The sequence below is a fragment of the Ictidomys tridecemlineatus genome, chromosome 2 (genome assembly GCF_052094955.1).
Source record: "Ictidomys tridecemlineatus isolate mIctTri1 chromosome 2, mIctTri1.hap1, whole genome shotgun sequence".
In the NCBI taxonomy this organism is placed as follows: domain Eukaryota; kingdom Metazoa; phylum Chordata; class Mammalia; order Rodentia; family Sciuridae; genus Ictidomys; species Ictidomys tridecemlineatus.
Window position 1 is genome coordinate 68391409 of NC_135478.1, and position 27775 is coordinate 68419183.

Below are 27775 nucleotides of genomic sequence, written 5' to 3' on the forward strand. Positions count from 1 at the left end.
TTGCATGCACAAGGCCCTGGGTTCCATCCTCAGCACCAAAAAAAACAAAACAAAACAAAACAAAACCCCCAAAGCTGACAATCAAATGTCCCTTCAATCTTGCCTCAATCTCCAAGATGGTATCAGATTAGGTATATTTGGGACTAAACATTCTTATTTTGCTAATTTTTAGATAAACACTCCTTAAATGATTAACATGTCTTGTGCAAAGCTGCGTAGTCACAAATATTAGGTTAGTAAAGGATACCTAATGAAGGCAGAATACCAAGATTTATTCTTCTTTTAGTTACCCATTGGACAGCTGTTGGCCTCAAAGTTAGTGAAATTACCAAAGGAAGTTTGTTTAAGTCAATAGTTTAAAAGATCAAAGAGGAGAGTGCATGATTCTTTGTCAACTGCAAAGAGAACACCTGACCTCTCCAATTCCAGGAGATGCATAGGTGGCCTTTCCACTGGCCCCACCTCCTTTCCTAGCACATAAATTGGCCTCACTGAATTACAGCTTGACACATTTTGGCAAAAAAAGCCCAAATAGCAAAAAAAAAAAAAAAAAAAAAAAACAATTAAGAAGACAGAACTGCTGAAGAAAAGTGGTGATGGATCTGATCTCCAATTCTTCCATAGAGACCTGGGTCCTCCTGGCTATCTTCCTGGTGCTCCTATATCTGTGAGTAGCTGTCCAGTCTCCTCTCCACTGTTACCCTGGAGGTGGGGACCTAATCATGTTCCTCTTTTCTTTGTCTATTTGAAAGATCAAAAGAGATCATGGAATTGAAATTTCTATAAACACTTAAAAAGTTTCTATTGAGCATGCCTGGCCCCATCTCCTTTCCTAACACATAAATTGGCCTCACTGAATTACAAATTGACACATTTTTGGCAAAAAAGCCCACATAGTAGAAAAAAAATTCAGAAGACAGAACTGCTGAACAAATGGTGAGTTCTTGTGGATAGGGAAATTGGTGTTGAGATTTGTTTCTGGGGGTTATCTGATTGGCTCTGTGTTTCACCTAGAGGAATAAACCAGAATTCAGCATATACAGATAATTAATAACTATTATCACATGCAGTGGGAACCTCACTCCCTTTCAAACTTAGGGAATTCTGGGGAAAACCAGTTTACTTGGGTTTTGTCTCTTTATCTTCTTGGATTTCTGCCTATTGCAGAAGACATGCAAGAGGACTATCCCCTGTGCATGTGGTGACTCCTGCCCCCTCTTGCCCCCAGCACCCTCTATATAACACACCAATTTCCCCTCAGACTCCCTGGAAGGTTGACTGCACAATTCCCTCTTTTTCTCCTGGCACTTTCCTCTCTTGTAAAACTCAATTATTTCACCCTGAAATTCACAGAACTGTTTTCTTGTAAATGATAAGTGTCTAGAGCAGAGAATACCTGACAGAAATTTTAATAAGTTTTATTCTTTCCTTTTCTATTATTTTTGCTCTCTCTGAGATATTAGCATCAGTAAAGAGACTTATTATCCCTCAATATGAAACAGTCTAGCAGCGTGAACAACATCACAAAGCCAAATTGGCTTTACTTCTTTTCCTTTACACTCCAACATAAACGCATGAATGAATATCATCTAGTAGGGAAATTGCTTTTACTAATGGGATCCTGACATCATGAAACAGAGGGAAAGAGGTTATTTTGATTGTGGGTAGGAGAGATTCCACACAGGTCACATCTGACATTTGTCTCAATTTCACTCTTAAAAATAAGGAATCAAAATAGCATGGAAAATGAAAATATAGATCTGTCTTTTATTGTCTGAAAGAAAAGGTACTACTAATTCAGGGTGTTGTGGCAACATAATCCTCTCTCTGCAGACATTCTCTAGTGAATCAATGTAGTTTAATTTTACTGTATGTAATCACAGGATTTGTACAGAGTATGTGAAAACTATACTGCCTTAAAAATTCTCCTCCAAAGAAGCAGCAAGTTCTTATTCAACTGTCTGGAACACATTATGGATTCTTATTTTATGTTGCATATTGTCTGCTCTGTCATCAGGACTGTAACTAAAATTTGGAAGGTCACCTTCTATGTAGTTAAAAGGAATTGCTGGGCATGTTGAGCTATTTAAACATGCCAGACTTTTCTCTTCTGTGCTACTATGGGGCAATTTTGCAAGACTGGTTGTTTCGTGATTGAAGTAGCTGCCAGGAATCTCTTGTTCACCATTTTTCCTTTACCTAGTCTTTCATCTATTATCAATGCTGATAGGGGTGAAGATTTTAGGATCCAGAACCCTCAGGCATGGGGATGTGAACATGACACATCTGTGTTGCAGGTTGGCTAGCCCAAGGAAGCACCAGCCTTTGTGGGTTTTCATACAAGGAGAGTTGATGTATAGAGGCAATACAAAAATTTATTTTATGATTGACTGCCTTGGTAAACATGAGCATGCCTAAATCTATGCTGCCATCTGAGCATCACCAGTTGGAGGATCAGACTCAATGAGAGGAGGAATGGCCTGGAGATGATTCCTCAGTCATTTATTCCTCACAGTAGCACTAAGAGTCTAAGGAAACTCAGCCTTCCTTCTTGCTCAAGTCACTTAGATTGTCTGACAATGGACTTGGGTGACACTCAACTTAGCTCACGTTGGTATAAAGCCAATGGAAGTCCCAGTTTTCTTAAATGTCACATTTGTCATTCAACAGAAATAAGAATACTATGACTGCTTCCAAATATCCATGTGAAGTCAAATTTAAAGAAGGGCTGAATGCTGAACCAGAGACATGGCATAGAAAGAAGGAAAAGTATGAAAGGTTTATGACCAAATTGCAAAAAATAATGTTACCATAGGTTCTCAGTGGACACTGTGTGCTTGAATGGATTTGGTTACTCAAAATCTCATAATGAAAGGCATGTCAAAGCATTGGCCCTTTTTTACTAGGAATCTCTACGTTAAGGAAAGGTTAACATACCAAATACACATAGCAACTGTGATGCCCTGGCAGAATGCCAGCCTGACCTTCTCAGGCGCAGTCAAGGCTGGGAATGTTTATTAAGAACAAACCCAGTTATTGGGGCAATGAAGACTCAAGTTCTTTTACCAAATCATTGTGCCTCTTGTGGCAGGAAGTTATCTCTAAGTGGTGTTGGAAAACAGAATGTGCCAGTTGGAGTTTTTGTTGTTATGTATCACTGACATGTTACCTATCTCACTGCCTGGTCCAGTTTCTAAGTCAGAGACTGGTCAGGACCTCATCTATAGAATGACAATCAGGGTGACCCGGCTTTCTATTTCACTTTATAGATATGGAACCTACTCTCATGGGCTATTTAAGAAGCTGGGAATACCTGGGCCAACACCTTTGCCTTTATTTGGAACTCTTCTGTACTACCGCAAGGTGAGTGTGCTTGAGCTCCCTCTATTTTATCTCCTGAGTACAAATGCCAGTTTAGTGTCATCAATAAAAATGTTTATCTTCAAGAGAAATTTAGTAGTTTTTATCCTTTGAGAAACAATGTTCAGGCCCCTCCTGGAGCATGGGCAGGTTTTCCCTGGAGCTCTGATGTCAACTCTTCAAGAGCCTCAGTGGAACAGCTTGGATCTCTCGTACATCTGCATTTGATCTTCATGATGTTGTTCAGACTTTGAATTTTTCATAAAAATGATTTTTAACTTGCTCGGTGCACATTTCCACGACGATTATATTGTGCTTAGTATTTGAGCAAAAAATCTGTGAAAGAGGGCATGGTAAACACCTTCAAACATTCCTATTCTTTGCAAGGTCTCATGAGTCCCTTTGTAAATTAAAAATGAAACTACAATTTCTGAAGTACCCCAAGCATTCATAAGTTGACAATTTGCACATACTTAATTTTTTAATATGTAAATACCCTGTGGTTATTTCCATGGCTTCACCCAAGTTTTACTTCCTGTGACATATTTGGAGAATTTAACAGATGAAACGACAGCATTCTGCATTTCTTCTTATCATTCAAAGATAGCACCCTAGCAGTGAGTCTTAGCAACAAATAAGTATGAATGAGATAAGTTAGCCCTTGTATATGGATTTCACATAATTAAACACAAGATGTGTATTGTTTTTTAACAAAGGCAGTATCACATATGAAATGAACAGTAATCACATGATTTAAAAAAAATTAAATTTTTAAACTAAATACAAGGTAACATGTTCCACAAGAAATGTGAATTTTCATCAAGCCTTTGTCATTAACCCGTTTAGATATCTGACTCGGGGCCTGACTCTTGACAGAAATTTATGAGCTCAAAACCAGAGGCCAGAAAAAAATGCTACACTCTGCTCAGATTATCTCTTTCAAACACTGAGGCTTGTTTATCATACTCTAATTCTATAATTCTGAGCATAATTATAGACCCCCCTGAGAATTATAGGCCCCCTGACACCCTGAGAATTCCATTCTGCTATTCCTGCTGAAAAGGCATTATTTTCTATTTACGCTTTCCAGATAAACAGTATACTAGACAGGCTGTAAGATCCACATAATTGGGGATCTCCCTGTGCATCATGAAAACATCATCCCTGAAATATAGCAATAGGAAGATTTCTTTTTAAGTGTTAGAAAAAAAAACTTAGAGCAAGTACTTAATTTGTTGACTCCCATGGGTAGGAGTTGCATCTCTCCATCTTTTCCACTTTGATCTGGAAAAACAGAAGGTGACTCCATTTTGGCAATCCTTACTTGTTCTTTCTCACTCCACAACATGCATGAGAATCACTGTTATGGTCTTGGTATCCCTCAGAAGCTCATCTATGAGGCAATGTAAGAAAGTTCAGAAATAAAGTGATTGAATCGTGAAATCCTTAATCTACTCTATACTATTTCCTCAGTAAGGATTAATTGGGGGCAACTGTAAGCAGGTAGGGTATTGTTGGAAGAGGTGGGTCACTGGGGGCCTGGCTTCAGGGCATACATTTTGTCCCTGGTTAGTGGAGTTTCTGTCTGATTCCTAATGCCACATCCTGAGCTGCTTTATTCCTTCACACTCTTCTGCAATGCTATTCTGCCTCACCACAGACCACAGCAACACAGGAAGCGATGCATGAACTGAGACCTCTGAAAATGTGAGCCCAGTAAATCTTAGTTTTCTACATGGTTCTTGTCAGAGTCACAGTAGTGAAATAGTCAGCTAAACTACTCACATCAACATGGTCAACTTAGAGGTGACTGGTGCCTTGAACTTCCTCATTTCCCCAGTATTCTACGGAGATTCATGAGAGAAATGAAAAAAGATCTGGGGATGAATGAGTGAAGTGGCCTTGAGAATATCCCTGGGAAACTCACTCACTTTTTCTCAGCTTTGATTTTTTCACATCCAGGTGGAGGGAATGACTCAAATTTGGCAGGATTTCAAAACAGTCCATGCACATGAGAAAATGATACAGAAAACTAGACTTGCTTCATATTCATACTCAAGGACAATTAGTGAAACTATATCACACACCTGTAGTCCCAACCACTCTGGAGGCTGAGGTAAGAGAATCACAAATTCAAGGTTCATAGGAAACATGGCAATACCTTGTCTAAAAAAAAAAGAGGATAATTTCTTCAATATGTACAATACTTCAAGAAAATTCAAGATGGACTCTAAATTCCCTTTTCTAATATGCTGCAGTCTGGCTGGGCACAAATTAACCAAGCCGCCACAAAGCCTTGTAGGTTCAAACAGCAACTCTTTATTCTGGAACTCTCACCAGCACTCTACATACACTTCCCAGGAACACACTCCCTCCACAGGGCTCCACGCAGTCAATTCTCTCTGAATCCCAAGAGAACTCAACGGGAACTCAAAAGTAGTGAGCACCAGAGGCAGCAGGATCCGCTCTAATCCCAGAGCCACCCTAATCTCAGAGCAGGGTCATCTTTTAACCATTCCCTTCAGCAAAATGCCAGGCATCATTCCGACTAAACTGTGGCTCTCAACACTAATATCCCATTTATTTTCTCTTCTTTGCCTTTGGATGACTTAGAATAAGAGCTTCCCTCTAACTGCCAGTTATAGACCATATTCCAGTCTGATTTCAAGGGATTCTAATTATTGGTTCCTGAATTAAAAGCAGGGTTCAATATTTTCAAAATAACAATATAAATTCTCTTGTTTCTCCACCCAGAGTTTTTGGCAGTATGATGTCCAATGTCATAAAAAGTATGGGAAAATGTGGGGGTGAGTGCCACGTCCGGCTAACGGGAACCGAGTCCGGCGAGAGACATTGAGGTTAAAAAATAAAAAAATCACAGGACACCAAGGTTCTTCATCCAGGAGGAGGCATGTGTGCGCTTTATTGCCAAATTTGTTCTCCTTAAATATCTTTTGTAACAGGGGAAATGACTCAAAGGCGAGGAGAAAAGAGTAATAACTGTGTCCTTGGGTTATCGTCATGTCCCCTTTCAGGAGGCTCGAACAGGTCAAGCTGTTCCGAGAGACACATATGCTCGAGGTAGATAAACTGGAAACTGCAAGCCTGTATCACGGCCTTGTGAGCTGGCCACCTGCGTCACGGCCTTGTGAGCTGGCCACATTGACATGCAGAACAAGGAATTGGGGGCTGGGCCCCGGGGGACAGGGAAGGCCTGCTACCAGCAGGTGAGTATTTTGGAAACTTCCCTTGAGTAGACTTATTAAATGAGGCACTCCAGGGCAAGAGGACAATGCCAGCCCAGAGCTATTACTGGGAATTGATTACATAAAGCTTTTAGAGGCTCCTCCTCCTGTCAAGAGTCCCATATTTCACCAGATGTCATGGTTCATGGACAAGAATGTCATACTTTTGACTTTTCTCAGTCTCTGATGACCCAAAAACTCTTGGCCTCACCTTCTCTCTAGTGCCCAGCCTCTACCCCCTTTTCCATTTTTTTCTTCATTAGGAGCCTTTAATACTGCATAGGAGACATTAAGTCAGACCTTCCTAAAATGTTCACCATGCATGGCTTAATCTACTTTCAAGATTGTCACATTGAATAAAAGTGACCTTTATATAAATTTTGGGGTTATTATGTACATTTGAAAGAAAAGAGGAGACAGAGATGAACAGATTGGGAAATGATTTGACCTCTGCTTTCTTTTGTTTTAACTTTCTCTGCAAGTGTGAAGTCTTGGAGATTTCATTTGTTTTTCCCTGACAATTAGGAGTTTTCACTAGAAGTATACACAGGGATTTCTCTGCCTACCTCATTCTACTGACTTTCAAGAATAGACTTCCAGTACATTTTAAACCACTGTGTTTCCATGGGCTTATGTACTTCATAATCTGCTAGGGTGAAAACAGCTAATTTCAGTAGCCATTTTCTTAATAATTCTTGATGAAAGCAGCTCCAGAGGTATTATTGTAGTTATTGTGTTCTATAAGCAAGTGGAAGAAGGCTTTGCCTCTTCCTCCCGCTTCATCGTCTCTCATCAAGTCCTCAAAACAGCAGAGCTGGCCACATCATCCTACCTAACTGGCATGGCTCATAAAGGCCATGTTGTTGATTGGAAAGAGCACACAGGGCTGAGTCCCCACTGATACAACCTTAGCCATCTCTTGTATCTTAAGCACTTGTAAGAACTTAATAATTTACTTGTCTATTTTTCTCTAATTTAATATACTTTCACATCAGAAGAAACAATTAAAGCATAAAAAGAGAACCTTCAGAAGTGGATAAAATCTTTGCCCCCTGAACTTCATTTATGGTGTTAATATTCACAATATTAATAAGCTTAACACCAACAAAACAAATAACCCAATCAATAAATGGGCAAAATGACTGAGCAGACCCTTCTCAAAAGAAGAAATACAAATTACCAATGAATATATGAAAAAATGTTTAACATATCTCCCAATTAGAGAAGTGCAGATTAAAACTGCACTGATTATAAAATATTTTTAAATACAAAATTATTAGAGAATGAGGTAGAAAACATGTACGCACCATTTAGACATCTCTGACCAGGCTCTTCTTATAAAGAGTTTCTTTATCTTTAAATATCCCTTCCCTGCTTCAGGTACATGACCTTCATCTTTTATATGTCCAGAATGTTCTTGTGTGTCATTACCTAACTTGAACTTGTATCTAGTGTCACTGTGCATTCTACAGTCAGGCATACGGATTATGGAATATCAGTTTGGATTCCTGGGTGTTGCTCTAACTGAAGAATATGTCTTAGTAGGTTTAATGAGCTCTTCTTTCCCAACACAGATTGTATGATGGTCAACAGCCTGTGTTGGTTATTACGGATCCAGAGATGATCAAAACAGTGCTGGTGAAAGAATGTTATTCTGTTTTTACAAATAGGGCAGTAAGCATTAATTTTTTTAAATTTCTTTTTTTTTAATTGATTTTTTAAAAATAAATTACAGCAGAATGCATTACAATTCTTATCACACATATATAACACAATTTTTCATATCTATGGTTGTATATAAAGTATGTTGACACCAATTCATGTCTTCACACATGTACTTTGGATAATGATGTGTATCACATTCCATCATTTTTGCTAACCCCCGCCCCTTCCCTTTCTCTCTAACCCCTCTGCCCTATCTAGAGTTTATACATTCCTCCCATTCAACCCCTCCCTAACCCATCATGAATCAGCTTTCTTATATCAGAGAAAACATTTGGCATTTGTTTTTTTGTGGATGGGCTAACTTCACTTAGCATTATCTTTTCCAATGCCATCCATTTATCTACAAACATCATGATTGCATTCTCTTTTATTGTGGAGTAAAATTTCATTGGGAATATATCCCCCCCTTTTTATCCATTCATCCACTGAAGAGGATCTAGGTTGGTTCCACAGTTTTGCTATAGTGAATTGCGCTGCTATAAAACACTGATGAGGCTGTGTCCCTGTAGTATGCTGATTTTAAGTCCTTTGGGTATAAACCAAAGGCAGGGATAGCTGGGTCAAATAATGGTTCCATTTCAAGATTTCCAAGGAATCTCCATACTGCATTACATATTGGCTGCATCAATTTGCAATCCTACCAACAAAGTATGAGTATGCTGCTTTCTCCCTATGCTCGCCAATATTTATTGTTGTTTATCTTCATAATAATTGCCATTCTGACTGGAGTGACATGATAGTGGTTTTGATTTGCATTTCTCTGATTGCTAAAGATGATGAATAGCTTTTAATATATTTGTTGATTGAGCTTATATCATTTTCTGTGAAGTGTATGCTAAGGTTATTTTTAAAAATACAAATATTTATTGATTAAATTTGTGTCTTGGAGTAATCACAGCTTCACAGAAATTAGCTCCAAAACTGTTCAAGGAAGTTTCATAAAACTTTTCTTCTGTTTTTCCCAATTGACATGCTTTGAATATCATATTACTTATCTCTGAATGTAGTCTATTCCTGTTATTAGAGTAACCAGAAATTGACATTGATATAATCCACAGAACTTATTTAGATTTCACCAGTTTTATGTGCCCGTGTACATAAGAGCCTATGTACATTTGGGCAAAATTGCTGCTGTGGATAAATCCATATAATCATCAGCTTTTTTGGGATATAGTGATCCCCAAGGCTCCCTCTTGCTAGTCTTTTCAAGTCCTGATGGGTCACTTGTCTTTTTCTCTTAACAGCGTCTCCATAAGAGCAAGTATTGTCTTTTATGGGGGACGCTAATACATGAAAAGATTTGCCTCTAACTTTTATGTTGTTCTTGTTTCTCTCCTAAAAGTTATAGACTTTACAATTTACATAAAAACCTATGATCTATGTAATACTAATTTTAAAACATGGTGAGGGTTCATTTGTTGTTGTTGTCTTGTTTTGTTGGTCTGTGGCTGTCCAGTTGTTTCAGTACCATCTTTAGAAAGACTGTTCTCCCTCTGATCATTCTGTTTACACCATTGCAAAGCATTCATTTGGGCTGAGAGGGTGTGTCTATTTTTCACTCTGTTTTATTTTAGTTGTGCCTGTGCTCTTCTCTCCATTGTGTTTTTTCTTGCAATGAGTTTCATTACCACTTTAAGTACCAACCTTGGGGGATGGTGACTATGTTAATAAAGCAAAGGAAAAAATATGTTATCATCTTGGGGCCAGGGTTGTGTGGTTCAGTGGTACAGTGCTTGCCTAACATGTGTAAAGGGCTGGGTTCAGTCCCCTGCACCACATAAAAAACATAAAATAAAAATATTGTGTCCATCTACAAGTATATATATATATATATATATATATATATATATATATATATATATAGAGAGAGAGAGAGAGAGAGAGAGAGAGAGAGAGACAAAGAAGTTACCATCTTAACTTTTCTATGCATGCATTTGCCCCTTAGTTCAAAAAGATGTGACACCTCATCTGGGGGAGTCCCTAGTATTATTATCAGAACAGGGAAGACTAGTGGCCTCTCTCAGTGGGTTTTATTGTAATGAACTGGTCTTTGCTTCTGGCTTGTTGGTTTTTCTGATGAATTCATAGCCTCAGAATGCTGAGCTGACTTCTCAAACTCCTGTCTCCTGGTGTGTTAAGTTAGCATTAGAGACTATCATACTGTTTAACTCCTTATTTTCTGTTATGTTTGTATGTGGTGCTGAGGATCAAATCTGGGCTGCATGCATGTCAGGCAAGCGCGCTACTGCTTGAGCCACATCCCCAGGCCTCCCACTTTATTTATGTTGGTTTTTTAATTTTTCATACAAATTCAGAATAAGTTTGTCTGCAAAAACCCACTTGGTGAGATTTTGATAAGAATTCAATCAAATCTATAGATTACTTTGGAGAAAATCTGTATCTTTTCTGGGTTGAATCTTTCAATACATGTTATGCTTCTCCATTTCTTGAGATTTTCTTTAATATCTTTGATCAACATTTTATACTTTTCTGCATAGCAATCCTGTACTTGTGTTTATATCTGTTCCTAATGTGTTTCATTTTCTTTGGAGTGACAGTGAATAGTATTGTGTTTTTAATGTTTTTTTTTTTACATTTCCCTTGTTTTTATATAGCTTGTTTTTGCATGTTAATACTGTATCTTACAACCTTGGTGAACCTATTTATTAGTTCTAGAAGTTTTAAAATATTCTTTGAGATTTTTCACATTGATAATTTTGTCCCCTGAAGACAGGGTAACTTCAGGTTCTTTCATTTGCAATTTTTATGCCTTTTTAAAAACATTGTCCCATTGCTCCAGTACAAATTTAGAGTATAGTAATATTGGATAAGAATGATAAAAGTAGAAAACTATACATTCTTCCTGAACTTAGGAGAATAGATTCACCATTTCACCAGTAAATGTTATGTTACCTTAAGGTTTTGTTGTTGGTTTTGGGTTTTTTAGTATATAGAGTCTGTTTCAGATTGAAGAAGTTTTTTTTTTTCTTCCTAGTGTTTTGAGCTTTCATCATGAATGAGAACTGGATGTGTACCTTTATAAATAAAACACAGTGTTGGAAGCTGAATGACAGCTTCCAGCAGGTTGGATTGACAGGCCAGTCTCAAGCTGGGAAACATAATTATCTTTCCTTTTCCTTCTGTCCCTCCATGTTTGTGTAGTGGGAGATGATTCAACAAAAGTGCTTCCATATAATTGCATAATTTTTTCAGAATTCAGAAGAAGTTCCTAATATTTTAAGTTATTAGATACTATATTTAAGTGGCTATATCCTGGCATCCCTTGCAAGACATTTATGCTGTACATATATGGAAAAGCATAACTGGTCTAGGCAACCTAGTTTTCCAAGGTTATCTGGATGACTGTCATCAATCAGTTTTTTCCTGTGCTGCCTGTATAGGATGCCCTAGGTCATAATGCTCTCTGTACCCTGGAAGAACAGTTTACCTACCATGAGGGGTCTTTGTATTTACACAGCAGCTGTAATATAAATACTGAACATGCATCTGGTGGCTGGGTACCCCCTCTACCCTCACAAGAGAAGAGGAATTTGGGATAAAAGTTTATGGAGCATCTAACACAGGGAGAGCCCCCTAGTAGACACTCAGTAAATAACTGATTAAAAAAACTGATGCCTGTTTAACAAGTTCTCTACAATGTGGAGACTTCCAAAACATACCTCATACAAAATGTCTTTTTTTGTGTGAACTTCAGGTAGTTTTGCCATTGGGATTTATGCAAAAAGCTCTATTTACAGCAAGGGATGAAGAGTGGAAGAGATTTCGAGTCTTGCTGTCGCCAGTGTTCTCCAGTGGGAAACTCAAGGAGGTAATAAACTAAGAGGACTTTAGTTAAAAACTTAAATAAGGATTTGGGGATAGGACATGTGTGAGAACATCATCGTTTTCCAAAGAATATTTCACTAAGTTTGAAATTTCTAATAAAAAAAAACTAAAAGTAAATATCAGAAAGAAGGGAACAGAGGGAAGAAAGAGAGGAGAGAAAGGGGAAGTATTGGGACTGAGTTAGAACAAATTATTTTTCCATGCTTTTATAATTATGTCAAAATGAAACTTATTCTTATGGATAAATAAAAAGAACTAATTAAAAATTTCAAATGACCTATTGTCTTTATATCTAGAAGAGATATTATTTTATTCATTATAAATATCTCATACTTTATAATCCTGGGAAAACCAGAGCCTCGGGGACTCGATTCTCCTCTAACTGTGGGTGAAGTTGTGTTTTATGCTTAGAAGATCCCCATCATTAACCAATATGGAGAAGCATTGGTGAAGTACCTGAGCCAGGAAGTGAAGAAAGGCAAGCCTGTCACTGTGAAAGAGTAAGTAGCAGGCAGCTCTGTGGTTCTGAGCTGTTTTAAGACCTTCCAGCACCCTGCCAGGGAACTGAAATTACCACTGTTGAGCTACCCCCTGACCAGACAAAAGTAAGTGTGTGCTGTCACAACCACAATGGGCCACACAAGGAGGAGAGGCTCCTAGGATGAGGCAGGGTGCTGGGACATCTGTGTACAAAAACAGAATTAGTTTATCTGCTTGATCGTCAATGTGGATATTATGTAAGTCAAAACACATATTTTACAATGAAGAACATAATCACTCAGAAGTTGAGGGTAGAGCCTAGGGAATGTTGGATGGGGGGAAGTTTCTTGTACCTATTGAGCAGGGATAGAAAGATATAACACAGAGCTAGGGATGTAGCTCAGTGGCAGAACACTTGCCTAGCATGTGTAAGGCACTGAGTTTGATTCTCATCATCACATAAAAATAAACTGATAAAATAAAGGCATGCTGTCCTCTACAACTAAAAAAAAATATTTAAAAAAAATTAAAAAAGAAAAATACCATGCAGGCCATGGAACAACAAATCTCTTCATGGTTGCACTGAGAATATCAGCAAAATACAAAATATGAAATATTCTCACCACTTGTTCCTCCAGTCTCAACAGAGATAAGGTCCTGAAAGGATATGGATTACAACTACCATATCATTTGTTATATAAAATGGGTTATTTTGACTCATGAACAACCACTGATACTTGGTGAAGGTGATCCCCCACTCACTGCTTGACAGGGTCACAGTGAGAAAAAGTGTTGGAAAAGCCGCTCTCCCACTGTCTTGACAGGGTCACAGTGAGGATGAATGCTGGCAAAGCCATGCTGGTTGGTGGGTAACCGAAACCATGAGACCCTTTTTTTTATGTAATTGGGACTTTGCATTTTCATGAATATGCTTCTCACAGGAGGCATGAGTTTGTTAAATGCCAAACAAATTAAATCTTAGATGGCTAGAACATAAAAGGTAGTTCATGCCTTGGAGGGTGTCCTACTACCCAACATATCAAGGACAATGTAGAAGGCTATTCTTCTATCTTAGTACATTGTGGACAAACCTAATAACAGACAACAAGCATCTTCTGAAAGGTCATGAGAACTAGTGCTCCTTGACTGAGAAACAAAGAAACTCTTTGAGAAAGCAGCTCAAACAGTTTTATGAGAATAAATTTAGGAATTAATTAAAATAGATTTATAAGACACAGTTTTAGAATAATGTTAGAAATATTATTTTATTTAGATTCTTAAGTTTAGAAATTCTTAAGTCTTTAGTTGTATAGGTTTTTGATATGTTTTAAGGATAATTCATAAACTTTAGGATATTTTAAATATAATATTTAAAGGGACATTTTTAGATGGGCATTTTAGATTAAAAATAAAGTACAAGTGTACTTTAGGTTAATGATTGGTTAGGAGACTTAGAGTCTGGTTACGTAGTTTGACATTAGTTAATAAGAAAATAACATATCTTGGGAAAAATAGTAAATCTTGGGAAAATCTGCAAAAGTAAATTAGTGACATATTTTATTAATGATTCTGTACTTTTAATAATTATATAACTGAAGGTCATATCCTGGAAAAATGTAAATTAATGTACCCTCAATCATGGTTAAGGAAATGTCATGTCTTGGCAAAGTTTTAAATTATATAATTAATGACGTATTGTGAATCTATAATGATGAGAAAAATTGTAATAAAAGGGGACGCAGAGAAAGCTGCTTTAGCTCTCTCTCTAGATATTGCTCGAGGGAAGGACTCCTGTCTCATCTTATCGCGGACGCAACTCATCCTTCAGGACTCCCTGGACCCCGCTAGGGCAGGACCCCGGCAGATACTGTCTTGGGAAATCTGAGAGAATATGTTCCCCACGTTGTGAGATCATCCAAGTACATTTTGAGAAAATTTTCAATGTTTTAACTGAGGATATTCTTACTCATTTCCTTTTGTGAGATTCTGCCCTTGGGGCCACTTTGGGTCCTGAAGTTCAGGACCTCTCAGGAGCTGTAGCAGTGGGTGCAGAGAAGGGGGGGCAATGTTTCTGCCTCTCAGAACAGGGTGTTGCTTTTATGTGATGTGCTAGAGAGGAATCAGCTCTGGGCACAGACTGTGCTGAGGCAGGACCTAGGTCAAGGTCACTTATATTGGATCTCCTACCAGGAGTCAATTATAACACCTTGGTTTTGCTGAAGCTCCATACTTAATCATCTTTTATCTTCTGCGCTCCACTCACTGAGGTAATTTATCTGATTATGGGTGTCTGTCTCTGTGACTGAACTCCTTGAGCTCACTACCCTAGTATCCCTAACTCCCCTGGCACAGGGGCAGCTGCCTCACGGCATTTGATAGGAGCATGGACTAGTCATTTGATCAACAGATATTTCTGACGGTTTGTGAATGTGCTCATATCACTTCTTCCAGCATGTGTAGTAGGAGAGTAAAGCAGTACAGATTGAAATTTTACATTTCTTTTTCTACTCAGAATTTTGGGGAGCTACAGCATGGACGTGATCGTTAGCACATCTTTTGGAGTTAATGTCAATTCCCTCAACAATGCACAAGATCCATTTGTGAAAAAAGCCAAGAAAGCCATTGGTTCAGATGTCTTCCATCAAATTTTTCTTATAATTAGTATGTGGATCACCGTTTCTTTTTTTTTCTTTTAAAATAACAACTTCATTAAGATATTATTTACATACTATATGATTCCTTACAATGTAAAACTCCATAATTTTTAGGATGATAAATGATATGTGCAGCCCTCACCATTGTCAAAACTCAGAAAACTCATTATCTTTTAACTGTCAGCTTTCAAAATGGTTTATGCTAAACAAACACTACTGTATTTTCTATTTCTTTAGCCTTGCATATGATGCATACATTATAAAAATGGGGACATACAATATGTGGTCTTTTGTGATGTAAGGTGATATCATTTAGTATTTTGTTTCCAAGTAAAATATATATCAGTATTTCATGTTTATGGTGCCATTATGAACATTAGTGTGAAACTTGTTTGTGAACTCTAGTTTTCAATTTCATCTGAGTATATACTCAGGAGTGAAATTGCTGCCTTACAAAGTACTTCTGTCAGTGTTTTCCATAATAGCTGTACCATTTAATATTCTTACCAAAAGTGTATGAGGGTTCCAATTACTTCACTTATTTTCTAACACTTCCTGTTTCCATCTCTTATTTTAGACATTGTAGTGGATGTGAGATGTCAACTTATGTGGATTTGATTTGTATTTTCCTGTTGGTTACTGATAACAAGCAATGTTAATCACTTTTTTATTTGTTCTTTTCAGATATACATCACATATTTATAAAAACATAAAGTATACCTTATTCTAATTAGGATGGCAGGCTTGTGGAGGTACATGATGTGGAGATTCACTATGAGGTGTTCATCTATGTACATAGGAAAGATAATTCAGATTCATTATTTTAAAGAATGTCTATCCATATCTTTCCCCACAATTACCTGAAGTATTTGTATTTTTGTTTTGAGGCTTAAGAATTTTACTGGTGTGATTCTGTACCATGTACAACCAGAGGAAGGAAATCTTGTGCTCCATTTGTGTACAATGTGTCAAAATACATTCTACTGTCATGTATAACTAATTGGAACAAATTAAAAATAAAAGAAAAAATAATTTCTAAATAATTTATTTGAAAAAATACTTCTTCATATATTCCTTACACAGTTTCTTATCAGATTATGATTTGAAACAAGCTTTTCCTATTCTATAAATATCTATTTACTTTCTTGATAGTGTCCTTTAAAGCACAAAGTTTTTAGTTTTTTGCAGTTTATTCCTATCATGGAAGGTATTCCATATCCCAACCATTAAAATGAATGAGCTGGATTTCAAAATCTTAAAATGTATTAATATTAAAGCTGTAGTGTTCACAAAAGAAAAGCAATTGATAGTAGATGCATGCAATTTGATGTCATTTATATAAATGTTAGAAACTGAACAGGTCTTGGAAACTTAATATTTAAATCATTTTCTTTTATTGTTTGTGCTCCAAGTATCAAATATAAGAATTGATTGAAACCATATTGACTTACATACTTTTTATTGTTTACTACTAAAAATTGTAGTTTAGCTCTGATATTAAGGTAGCCCAATGATTTTAATTTAAGTTTAACATTCAGGGCCAGGTGAGGACAACATGTTATTCTTTTGCATGTGGCTATGTAGTTGTTCCAGCACCATTTTTTGAAGAGTGTCTGCCCTGTTCAATGGCCAGGGCACCTTTCTCAAAATTCCATGGTCCATAGACATGTGGGTTTATTTCTGGACTCTAAATCCTATTCCATTTATCTATATGTTTACCCATCTTGTAGGACCACATTTTATTTTTGCTTTGGAGTGGGTTTTTAAATCAAGAAATGTGAGTCCTACAACTTCAATCTCATTTTCAACATTATTTTAGCTATTCTGTGTTCCTTTGAATTCTATGTGAATTTTAAATCAACTTGCCAATTCCTCAAAGGAGCCAGCTAAGATTCTGTTACAAAGTACATTAGAATCTGCAAATCAATTTCAGTACTATTGCCATTTAAACAATATTAAGTTTTCTGATCCACAAACCTGAGATGTTTTTCCTAGTCATGTAGATCCTCTTTCTTTTATTTCAACAATATTTTGTAGTTATTATTGTGCTTGTCTTGCACCTTTGTTAAATTGATTCCTATGTATTTTATTCTTCTTAATGTCATTGAATATAGAATTATTTTTTAATTTCTTAGTTTTTCTTTTGGGTTGCTTATCACAGTGTAGAGAAATGCAGTTTATTTTGGTGTACTGATCTTGTATCATAAAATGCTGGTGAACTTTTTATTACTTACAGTATCCCAAGAGAAGTGGTGAGAGAGGGATGCTTGTCATGTTCTTGATTTGGGGTAAAACTATTACATTATTAAGCTACAAATTTTCATAGATATCATTTATCAGATTTACAAAATTTCATCCTAGTCCTAATTTGCTGAGGGTTTTATCACAAAAGAATGATTTTGAGAATTATTTTTCCACGGGGAATGTTGGTTTTGATTTTATCAAATGTTTTTTTCTGCATCAATTGAAATAATCCTCTGTGTTGACTTTTTTATTTCATGGATTTGGTGTATTACACAACCACTTCCTGTGTTGTCTTTGCTTGGTATTAGTATTAGGGTAATACTGGTCTTTTAGAGTATATTCAGAAATGCTCTTTTAATTTTGGAAGTGTTTTTGAAAAATTGGTATAAGTTCTGTATTTTTTAGAATCTACTATTAAAACAATCAAGATCTGGGCTTGTATTTGTGAATAATTTTCTATTACTAATGCAATCATGTTACATTTTACAAGTTTATTCATGTTGTATATTTACTTCTCAATCAATTTCTGTAGTTTGTGTCTTTTAGGATTTTCTGCACAAATATATGTGAACAAGCAAATTGTTAGAATTCTTTCATAATCCTTCTCCAATGGTAGTAATAAATTCTTTTTTCATTTCTCTTGCTATTCATTTCTTTTTTAATATTTATTTTATTTTTTCATTAACATGTATGAGTTATGCAAATAAATGGAGTTCCATGTGATGTCTCAACACATATACACAGCATACACAAATGAAATAGAGCCTTTCTTTATCCACCTTCTGCCATAGCCCTTTCCAACCTTTAATAATCACTATTATACATTCAGGTCAAATATTTTTACCTTCCACATATGAGAAAAAACATGTGGTACTTGTACTGATGTGTCTAGTTTAGTTCATAAGCTGAATGTCCTCTAATTCCATCCACTTTTAGCTACAAAATACAGAATTTCATTCTTCTTTATGGATGAATGTTCCATTGGGCATATATGTATGTGTGGGTATATATATTTTTTATTTTAATATATATTATAAATACATAAATTTTATATTATAATATATAATAAATAATATATATATATCACTTTCTTTATCCATGCATTGATGGATACCTAGATTTAATGCACATATCAGGTATTCAGAATAATATAGAAATAAATCTGGATGTACAGATGTTCCAATCATATAGAAAAAATATATTAATATAAAATATGTTTTATATATCTATAAAGTATTACATATATAAATGATATATATTTTCATAATATAACAAATTTTTAAAAACATAATGGCCAAATACCCAAGTAATCCAGTTTAAATATAGAAAAATTCTCCACATAGTTATTTCTCAAAAAAAATGACTTAAAAATACATGAAAAAACTATTCAATATCACTTGGTGTAAGGGAAATGCAAATAAAAACTACAATAAGGCATCATCTCACCCTGGTTAGAATGACCATTATCAAAAAAAGAAAGAATGAATGAAAAAATAACAAATGCTAGTTAGATGTGGAGAAAAAATTCTCTTACATACTGTAGGTAGAAATGTACACAATTCTGGAAAAGAGTGTGAAGGACTCCAAAATAAATAAAAGTAGATATACCTTCTGATCCAGATGCCCATTTCTAGTACATATTGAAGGAAATATCATATGAAACTGTTATGCCTTTGTATTTCTTGGTCAATCTGGCTAATGGTTTGGTGATTTTTATGACATTTTCAAAGGGGTAAGGTGACATATACACACCTTTTGTTTTTGTCGATTTTATTTCTTTTCTATTTCATTTGTTTCAACTTGAGTTTTATGATTTTCTTTCTTATGCTTCCCTTTTGTTTAATTTCCTCTTTTCACCATTTTATGATTTAACTTAGACTATTGACTTGAGAACTATCTTTTATAAAACCTATACATCTGTAGCTATATGTTTATGAGCGCTGCTTTTGCTACTTCTCCTAAGTGTGATATAACATGTCATCACCTTAATTCACCTAAAAAACAACTTCTAGTTGCTTTTGGATTCCATCTTTCATGCTTGACAGTTGTGTCTGGAAGTTTTATAGTTAATTTGTATTTTTGTCTGAGTTTCCTGATTTTCCATCTGTTATTGATTTCTGGTTTCAGTTCTTGACAGCTGAGAAACATAGGTCAACTTGTACCTATCCTGCCTACTTTTCCTTGAATGCATAATTAATTATAGCACAGAGTATAAACTGTTTTACCCAGAGACCCTATTCCAATACACAAAAGGGTAAGGAGCCAGGGAATTTAATCCTCTTCCTTTTATCAGTCCAGTGGCATTGATGGGGCCACTGATCTCCTGCTATGGTGGCTGCAACCCCATGTATGAAATGCCCTTGCTCAGCCATGAACCAGACACCAGGTACTGGCCACAGAGGCAATGGCTTCTGCTGGAGGAAACTGATGATTTTTCTCTTCTGTATTTTTTATAAAATAATCAATGCTCCTGGGATGTTGCCTTTTCATCAAGGTTTCTCTTTATTTTTTCTTTCACTTTTTTTCTAGTGATATTTCCATTCCTTAGACCAGTGTTTCAAGCATTAAATGTCTACAGGTTTTCAAAAAGTGCTCTGGATTTTTTTAAAAATTCTGTAATGAAGGTGAAACAAAAACCCCTAGAAAATAAAGAAAAGGTAAAACCTGGTGGTGGTGACATGACAATGTTCGCTTTTTGATCATTTATTTGCTGTGTACATCTGACTTGTGCATATACAAATGTACATGTAATTTTGTAAGTGGTGCTGGGGATTGAATCCAAGGTCTCATGTATGCTAGGCAAATACTGAATCACTGAGCTTCATTCCCCAGTCCCTCTCTGTACATTTTTTAAAGTTGATGGAATACTTTAAGATTTGCACTGGAGAATTTTTACATTTTGGTTAGAATGAAGATCAAATTTAAAAAAGTCAAACTGATAATGAGTAAGATTGAAAATTTTTGATACAATAATAGACATGATGTTATGTCTTGAAAAAAATATCATTCAAATAAAAACCTTATCATTTCCCTCTCATTCAGTAAACTGTCAAAATAAAAATCGTATTTCAAAATGATTTTACTGTTAAAAGTATTCCCCAAATCTTAAACTGGTGAACAATCATTACAATTCCAAGCCCTTTACATCTTAATTGGCACATTCTTCAAAGGAAGGTCCTATTGGGCACCTGGTGAAGTATGTGTATGTTAAATCTGAGTCTTTTCCTGTCCACAATCAGGCCGTGCTCTTCAGTTACCATCAAGGTAATATGATAACCCAGGTTTGCCTTCTGCTTTGCCTGGAGGTCAGCACAAGAATGTCTCCAGGTCAGGGAGGCAGGACAGACATCCCCAAGTGTGACTGAAGATTGAATCATGTACCTAATGGGTGGAGGATTTGATGATACACAAACAAAAGCTAGTAATCATCTTTGAAACTACCAAGTGTATTCAGTGTGGTCATTGAATAAGAATTAAGGAAAAATAAAAGAATTGAAGTCCAAGACCACTTCCTGGTCAAGCAAGTATGACAGGAAAAGGAGACAAACTCAGCATTATGGGGAGCAAAGACCAACAGATATTGGACACCATAGCTGGATTTCTCTCAGGAAAATATCCTGTTTTCCATGGTTTATACATGCATATTTTTTTCACTTGTGGGTTGTGTAACCCTAGCCAGACTTCTGGACTTAAAGGACCCATATTCTAAGAAGGGAGGTGAAATGCTACATTCAAGATGTACTTCTGACTTTATGACTGATTTTGTCATTCCCATTTCCATTTCTAATTCCAGAACCACATTGATTTTCTCCAGTTAATGATTGATTCCCAGAATTCCCAAGACAAGGAGCCCTACCAAGGTAACCAAGAATGTTTCATGGTCCATTGACACGGAAATTCAAATAAGCAAATTATCCTGAAAATATACACATTTTCTAGAGAAAATAGATTTCCACCAAATTGCAGGAAGATACACATTTGGATATTGCAAATGGTGCCCACATGTACTGTCTAGAATCATACAGATGTAACAAGGCTCAAAAATTGAAGGGAAACTAGGAAAAAGCATTTCAGTCATGAAGTTAGTCTGTTGTCTTTTTACCATCAACATCAGAACAAATGATGATTTGAAGCCTCATTCAGATACACTGAATCAGAACCTCTGCCTGGATATTTGCATTTGTACATCCAATCAGGAGGTTCACTGTTCCAGTAGTGGTGAGGGTCAATGGCAGTACTGGGTGAAAATGTGTTTACTAGCTTCATCTGATATTAAGATTAACTTTTCCCATGTAATTCATAAGAATGTTGTGGGGGAAACCTCCGATACTGTGTAAATATCCTATTCCTCAGCATACTTTCACCAACTAGTTTTATCATACATGAATGATTTTTGATATAAAGCATTTGAATTATGATGTTTACAAACTGCTGTCTTTATCATTCTATTGTCTACTGTACATTTATGAGTTGGTATTAGATTGTCAGAGAGTTCCATTCTTATTTATGTCAGTATGATGTTATATACTATGAATTTATTCTCTTGCTATCATTTTTTATTTTGATGGTCAAATTCTCTTGGGCTTAAGTCTTTTAACAACTTATCCCTTCTCTTTCTGTTCCTCGTCCCTCTTCTCTTCCTCATCTTATATTTTGATTGATAAAATTGACTATATTTTATAGCAGTTTAGGTTCATAACAAAACTGAGAAGAAGGCATAGAAATTTCCCATATCCATTTTTTTCTCGAAATTCATCTGTTTCCCCATTACAAAGGTCCCTCACCAAAATGATATATTTGCCACAATCAATGAACCATCACAGATAAGTCACCTTACCCCTAAGTTCATAGGTGAACATAAGAGTTCTTGAGTTTGTACATTCTATCAGTTTTGATTCCTATATAATGATATATATCCACATTGTAGAAACATACACAGTATTGCATATGTTTTCTCAGATTGTTTTGGGAGAACATTCTTGCTTTCTGGTGCAAGAAACTCTAGGTTCCTTGTCTATATCCTTTGATCAGGCCTGGAATCACCCATTTTTTCTAGAAGCCCTGGCTTTTTTAAGTGAGAGATGGTATTAGAAACCAAAATCTGGAAGTGTAATGTGACCATTACTACTGTAGTTTCTTTGAGATCGTTTCTCTGAACAGAGATATGAAAATAAAATATATTAGTGCAGACTGAGCAATATAAATATTTCTATGTGAGTCCATATACATGGTTGAAACAGTAATCCTCTCCCTGATTCCACTACAACTTTCTGTGTTGAATGAAGTACTAAATATAAGTATTGTTCATACAGTAAGCACTGGATACGTGGCTATGTAGCTTTTGGCATGTAGGTAATGTTACTGAAGAAGTGTACTTTCTATTGTTATTTAGATTTAATTCATTAAAATTTAAATTTAGATAGACACATATGGTTAGTGGCTACCACTAACTTAAGTGTAACTTAAGTTTATACTCCAATTTCATTTTAGTATCATTGGGTTTATGCCAGTAGTGGGGAAAATTCGGTTTGAGTTTTCCCACAATAGCATCATAGAAAGCTTCTGTAAGCTAGAATTCCATGTAGATCTTTCTCACACTCATTTTGTATTTTTGTATTATTTTTTGTTATGAATTACATGGTTGGAATGTATACCATATTTCGTTCAGGTATTTGAGTATCAACAAATTCTAATCATTTCTCCAATCAATGAGATGAATACTTGAATGTGACATTTTAGGAGAAAAGTCAAGAGAAACAACACCTTCTATCACAAAGGCTGTTTGATGATTATGAAGTTCAGCAAATAGAGGGGATGTGTACTAAGAAAGATGACATTCAGCCCAAGATTGATAAGCAATGTTAATTTCACTCACTGAACCCCATCATCCTATGGCTTCTGCCTAATGCCCTGTATCAACACATTCTTTCTTGTGTGATTTTAATACCACTCATTAGGCTCTGGTTAATCACTACTCTTCTGGGTTATTTTTCTCTGTATAGTTTCTGCACACCCTGAGATCATCCAATTTGAAAACTGGTGCCCCAGGTCTTCTATTACCTGATGATTCTTAGGCTAGTTTGTGAACAGAGTTGACTACATCTCATGGAAGTTCAGATTTCAGTTTAGTAGCTTGAAACTCTGTGTTTCTAATAAGCTCCTTGAAGCTTTTGATGCTGCTGGTCCATGGACCACAGTTTGTGTAGAAAAATTTCTCTGTGGCTCAGTATAGTTCTGTCAATTATGGCCTTTATTTTCCCTGCAAAGACGCCAGTATTGCAAATGCTTTCAAGGTTCTTCAAACTACATTCTAGATAGAGTAAGTTTATTTTTTTCCCAGGGGAAGAGTGCTACCCACTATTTATAGCTAAATAACGTTCATGATATGCAAGGCACAGTTGAAAAATACTGTTTGTTTGACATCCATACTGTCTCTTGAAATCACCCAGTTGTGTTCGTGGTGGGGGGTGGCAGAATGAGGAACATTATGAATTGCTCTTCCAGTTTTTCCTCATTGGATTTTGGATCATCATTCTGATTTATGTTCATGTGAACTGTAAAGTGTGCATGTACATGCTTAGACTAAATTGTCTTTCCTCTCCTTTTAGGTCTATCTGATCTGGAGATTGCAGCCCAGTCTATTATCTTTAATTTGGCTGAGTATGACACCACTAGCAACACTCTTTCATTTATTATGTATCTACTGGCCACCCACCCTGATGTCCAGAAGAAGCTTCAGCAGGAGATTGATGAGACTTTGCCAAATAAGGTGAGTGAATGGCACCTGGAGGGGAGAGGAGAGTTAAAATCTCTGGGCATCTCAGTGTGTTATTGGGCAGTTCTAAAATTATGATGGTTATTAAATACTTTGCAAATGCTATGGTATTTTACCAATATGAGTTATTTGAGGAGCTCTGAAAACATCAGTGTACTGTGTCAACAAAGTTTTAAGTTATTTCCAAATCTTAATTTACAAAAAATTTCTTTCTTGTCAGGCACCTGTTACATATGATGTACTATTTGAGATAAAGTATCTGGACATGGTGGTGAATGAAACTCTCAGATTGTATCCAATTATTGAGAGAATTGTGAGAGTCTGTAAAAAAGATGTTGAACTCAATGGGGTGCGCATTCCCAAAGGAACAATCGTGGCTATACCAACATATAGTCTTCATCAAAACTCCACGTACTGGCCAGAACCTGAAAAGTTCTACCCTGAAAGGTACAGGGCTCCTGAGAAAAAAATCCACCATAAGAGGCTGTTTCACACATGTTCTGAGGACTTTTAGTGCAGATGGCATACATGTGATTTTAAAATTTTCTTGTTTTAAGAAAATTTTAAGAAGTCTTTTACAAAGTGGTAATTGTTTTAGAAGACAAACATTAGAAAAAATAAATGACTATAGCCATTTAAGGCCCTAGAACATCAAGATAAGCCCTATCTATTATTAATGTGATTAATTCAGTATGGAAATTTTTATATAAATGTGTAGTTTTTAAGGACTGAAATGCTATCACATTTCATTTGATGTTAAACTGTTTTTTATTTTATTTAACAGTAATCTATAAACCTTTCTGCCACTTGACCAGTCTCTTATTTTAGATGCTTATCTTTTTTAATCATTTTAGGATTTTTGTCCTGTTCACTATAGCTCCTTGAATTTTCTACCAGCTTTAGGAAGCACTGCTATCTTCCACTTGATTAAACATTGCTTCCTGGTTCCTCCAGCACAATTGTTAAATAAAAGTTAAGGCCTAAGAACCACCCCCCACCCAGATAGTTTAAGCAGCCTCACTGAGGATGGAGAGAGCTCAGATCCTCAGAGTTTTGTCTCTGGAGTGTTCTGGGCCAGCTCTTCATACTATCCACATTTGATGACTTTTTCAAAGCCAAGTAACCTGCCCCCAAGACACCTGAGATATTCATCCTTAAATATGTCTTGACCTTGGTCTTCTGAAAATTTTGATCCTTGACCTTGGTCTTCTGAAAATTTTGATCCAACCTCACAGTTTGCACTCTGGAAAGAGTTACTGTTTTCCTGTTGTTGTACTGAGGAGCAAAATAAAGAAAGTTTTCAGGGTAGTGTCTGGGGGGTCCAGTGGCATGGGATCAAGACTACTCTTGGCCCCTAATGTTACACTTCTTGATTAGAGTGACCTTGTCTTGTTGGTTATGAGTTCCTCAATACCAGTTTCCTCCAATTTCAGCACTTCCAACTTTTGAACTTCACAGATACAAAATCAGAGATTACACATCTCTTTGATTCACTGAGGCATGATAAGATACTACATGCTTAAAGTGCATCAGGGACTAGACCAGGATGAGGAAAATTACAAATATGTGTGGTATAGAGGACTCTTGACATACACACAAGCATAATCTACAGACAGTAGTTTGGAAAACGCTTTCCATGCTTCCGCATCTGCTCATCATCTGCTCAAACAATTATCAACCAACCTCATCGGACCCTCCACACACCACAAACCCTCCAATAGATTCCATATTACTTTGATTCATAATCACCTATAAATTTGCCAAAATGTTCTCAAATATATAAGAATACATTAAAAAAAATCACAATGTCATTATCACTTTCTCCAAATCAACACTTTCTCCTTAAAGTAATCAAAAAACTAGGGCTCAATTTAAATACAAACTGGGTTCAACATTCCAGATATTATTTCTAACCTTATGAGACAGACTCAGAAGACAATGATAATATTCTATGGAGAGAGAGGCAGAAACAGAAGGAGAAGGAGAAAATAGATGAATGAGGAGGAGGTAGAGGAAGAGAGGAATTGTGTAAAAGAAGGGAGAGAGGAAGGAAGGGAGACAATAAGATCCAGATAAAAAGGAGTATAGAGAAGAGAGGTAATCATGGTGGGAGAATTTTCTCCTCCTTCATCAATAAAAATATGAAATGCAGGAGTGGAAGTTATGGTAGGAACACACTTTGCTTCATTTATATGCTCATTTTCTAATTTTTTAAAGAGTGTGTATGGATCACAATCCTGAATATAATTTCAGTACTTAAAGACATATTTTCTTTTAAATAGCATTCATCACATCTTAACAAGACAGAGAGCTCCTCTAGTGTAAGGAGAATGAAAGTTCTGTAGGTTTCAATTCTTATAAGAAAAGTCACAGAAGGATTTCAGTGACCATTCCACAAAAGAATCCTGTGCTTTGCTGCTTATGAATGTTTAGGAGACAACCCCAATTATGTAGGTTTCATAGATTTATGTCTCAATAACTTATTTTCATCTACTATTGTGAAATTAGGTTCAGTAAGAAGAACAAGGAGAACATCAATCCTTACATATACAAGCCCTTTGGAAATGGATCCAGAAACTGCATTGGCATGAGGTTTGCTCTCATGAGCATGAAACTTGCTCTCATCAGATTACTGAAGAACTTCTTCTTCCATCCTTGCAAGGAAACACAGGTCAGGACACTTTATGAAAAAGTAAGGTCTTGTGGGTAGTTACATTTAGTTGAGGAACCTATTTAAAGAAAAGTATCTGCTCACTCAAAGACTCTCTTTTGAGACACTTGTGCAATGTTAGGCTTCTTCAGTTTTAGAGCTCTATATCTGTGGCTTTATAAAAAACAAGAGATTAAAGATCAGGTAGCTAAGGAATCCCAGACACAAGAGGCTGAAAGTATTTTTTACTTGTTTGTATAGCTTTATTGTCTGAAATGTACTTTTTCCGATTCTTTCTGTTGTTCGAGTTTCATTTACTACATCTAAATATACTTGCTTAATGTTTGCAGATTCCTCTGAAATTAAGCAAGAAACCATTTCTTCAACCAGAAAAACCCATTGTTCTAAAGGTTGTGTCAAGAGATGAGCCTGGAAAGTAGAGTCTAAATCTCCCTGAAAATCTCTGCTATGTTCTTCAAAGAAGATGTATCTCAGAAGAAAAGACATATTGATTTTCTCTATAAATAAAAAATTGGTCTTGAAAATAGATTTATGGGTGGATGATGCTCTTGAGTTACTAGGAGGCTGGACCTTTTCTGGGCTTGTTCATTGTCTGTGCAAAGAATTATGTGTTGTTTGATGGAAAGGAGGTGACCATCTGTGTGACAGATATGAAAACTCAGCCTCTCTGGTTTTGGAGGAATTCTATCCACCCACCTCTGCACCCTCACCTCTTCATATCTGCCCTTATAAATTCTTAAACACTGATTCAGTAACTCAAAATATCTGAGTAGAA

At 36.1% G+C, this 27775-nt stretch overlaps 1 protein-coding gene across 1 annotated transcript; it reads left to right on the plus strand.

The window, feature by feature from the left end:
- Positions 1-535: 535 nt before the first annotated feature.
- On the plus strand, positions 536-27762 carry LOC144375132 (cytochrome P450 3A9-like). Its single transcript, XM_078038693.1, has 13 exons — positions 536-667; positions 3270-3363; positions 6115-6167; positions 8180-8279; positions 12046-12159; positions 12588-12676; positions 15169-15317; positions 20084-20211; positions 21348-21414; positions 24163-24323; positions 24550-24776; positions 26838-27000; positions 27330-27762. Exons 1-13 carry the CDS (start codon positions 597-599, stop codon positions 27417-27419), a joined length of 1506 nt encoding a protein of 501 aa, XP_077894819.1. The 5' UTR covers positions 536-596; the 3' UTR covers positions 27420-27762.
- The last annotated feature ends 13 nt before the right edge of the window (positions 27763-27775 follow it).

Excerpts from the sequence above, each read along its gene's own strand:
- LOC144375132 (XM_078038693.1), top strand. The coding sequence starts at position 597 with ATGGATCTGATCTCCAATTCTTCCATAGAGACCTGGGTCCTCCTGGCT. Across the intron at positions 3,364-6,114 it reads CTCTTCTGTACTACCGCAAG|AGTTTTTGGCAGTATGATGT; the intron begins GTGAGTGTGCTT and ends TTCTCCACCCAG. Across the intron at positions 27,001-27,329 it reads ATCCTTGCAAGGAAACACAG|ATTCCTCTGAAATTAAGCAA; the intron begins GTCAGGACACTT and ends TAATGTTTGCAG.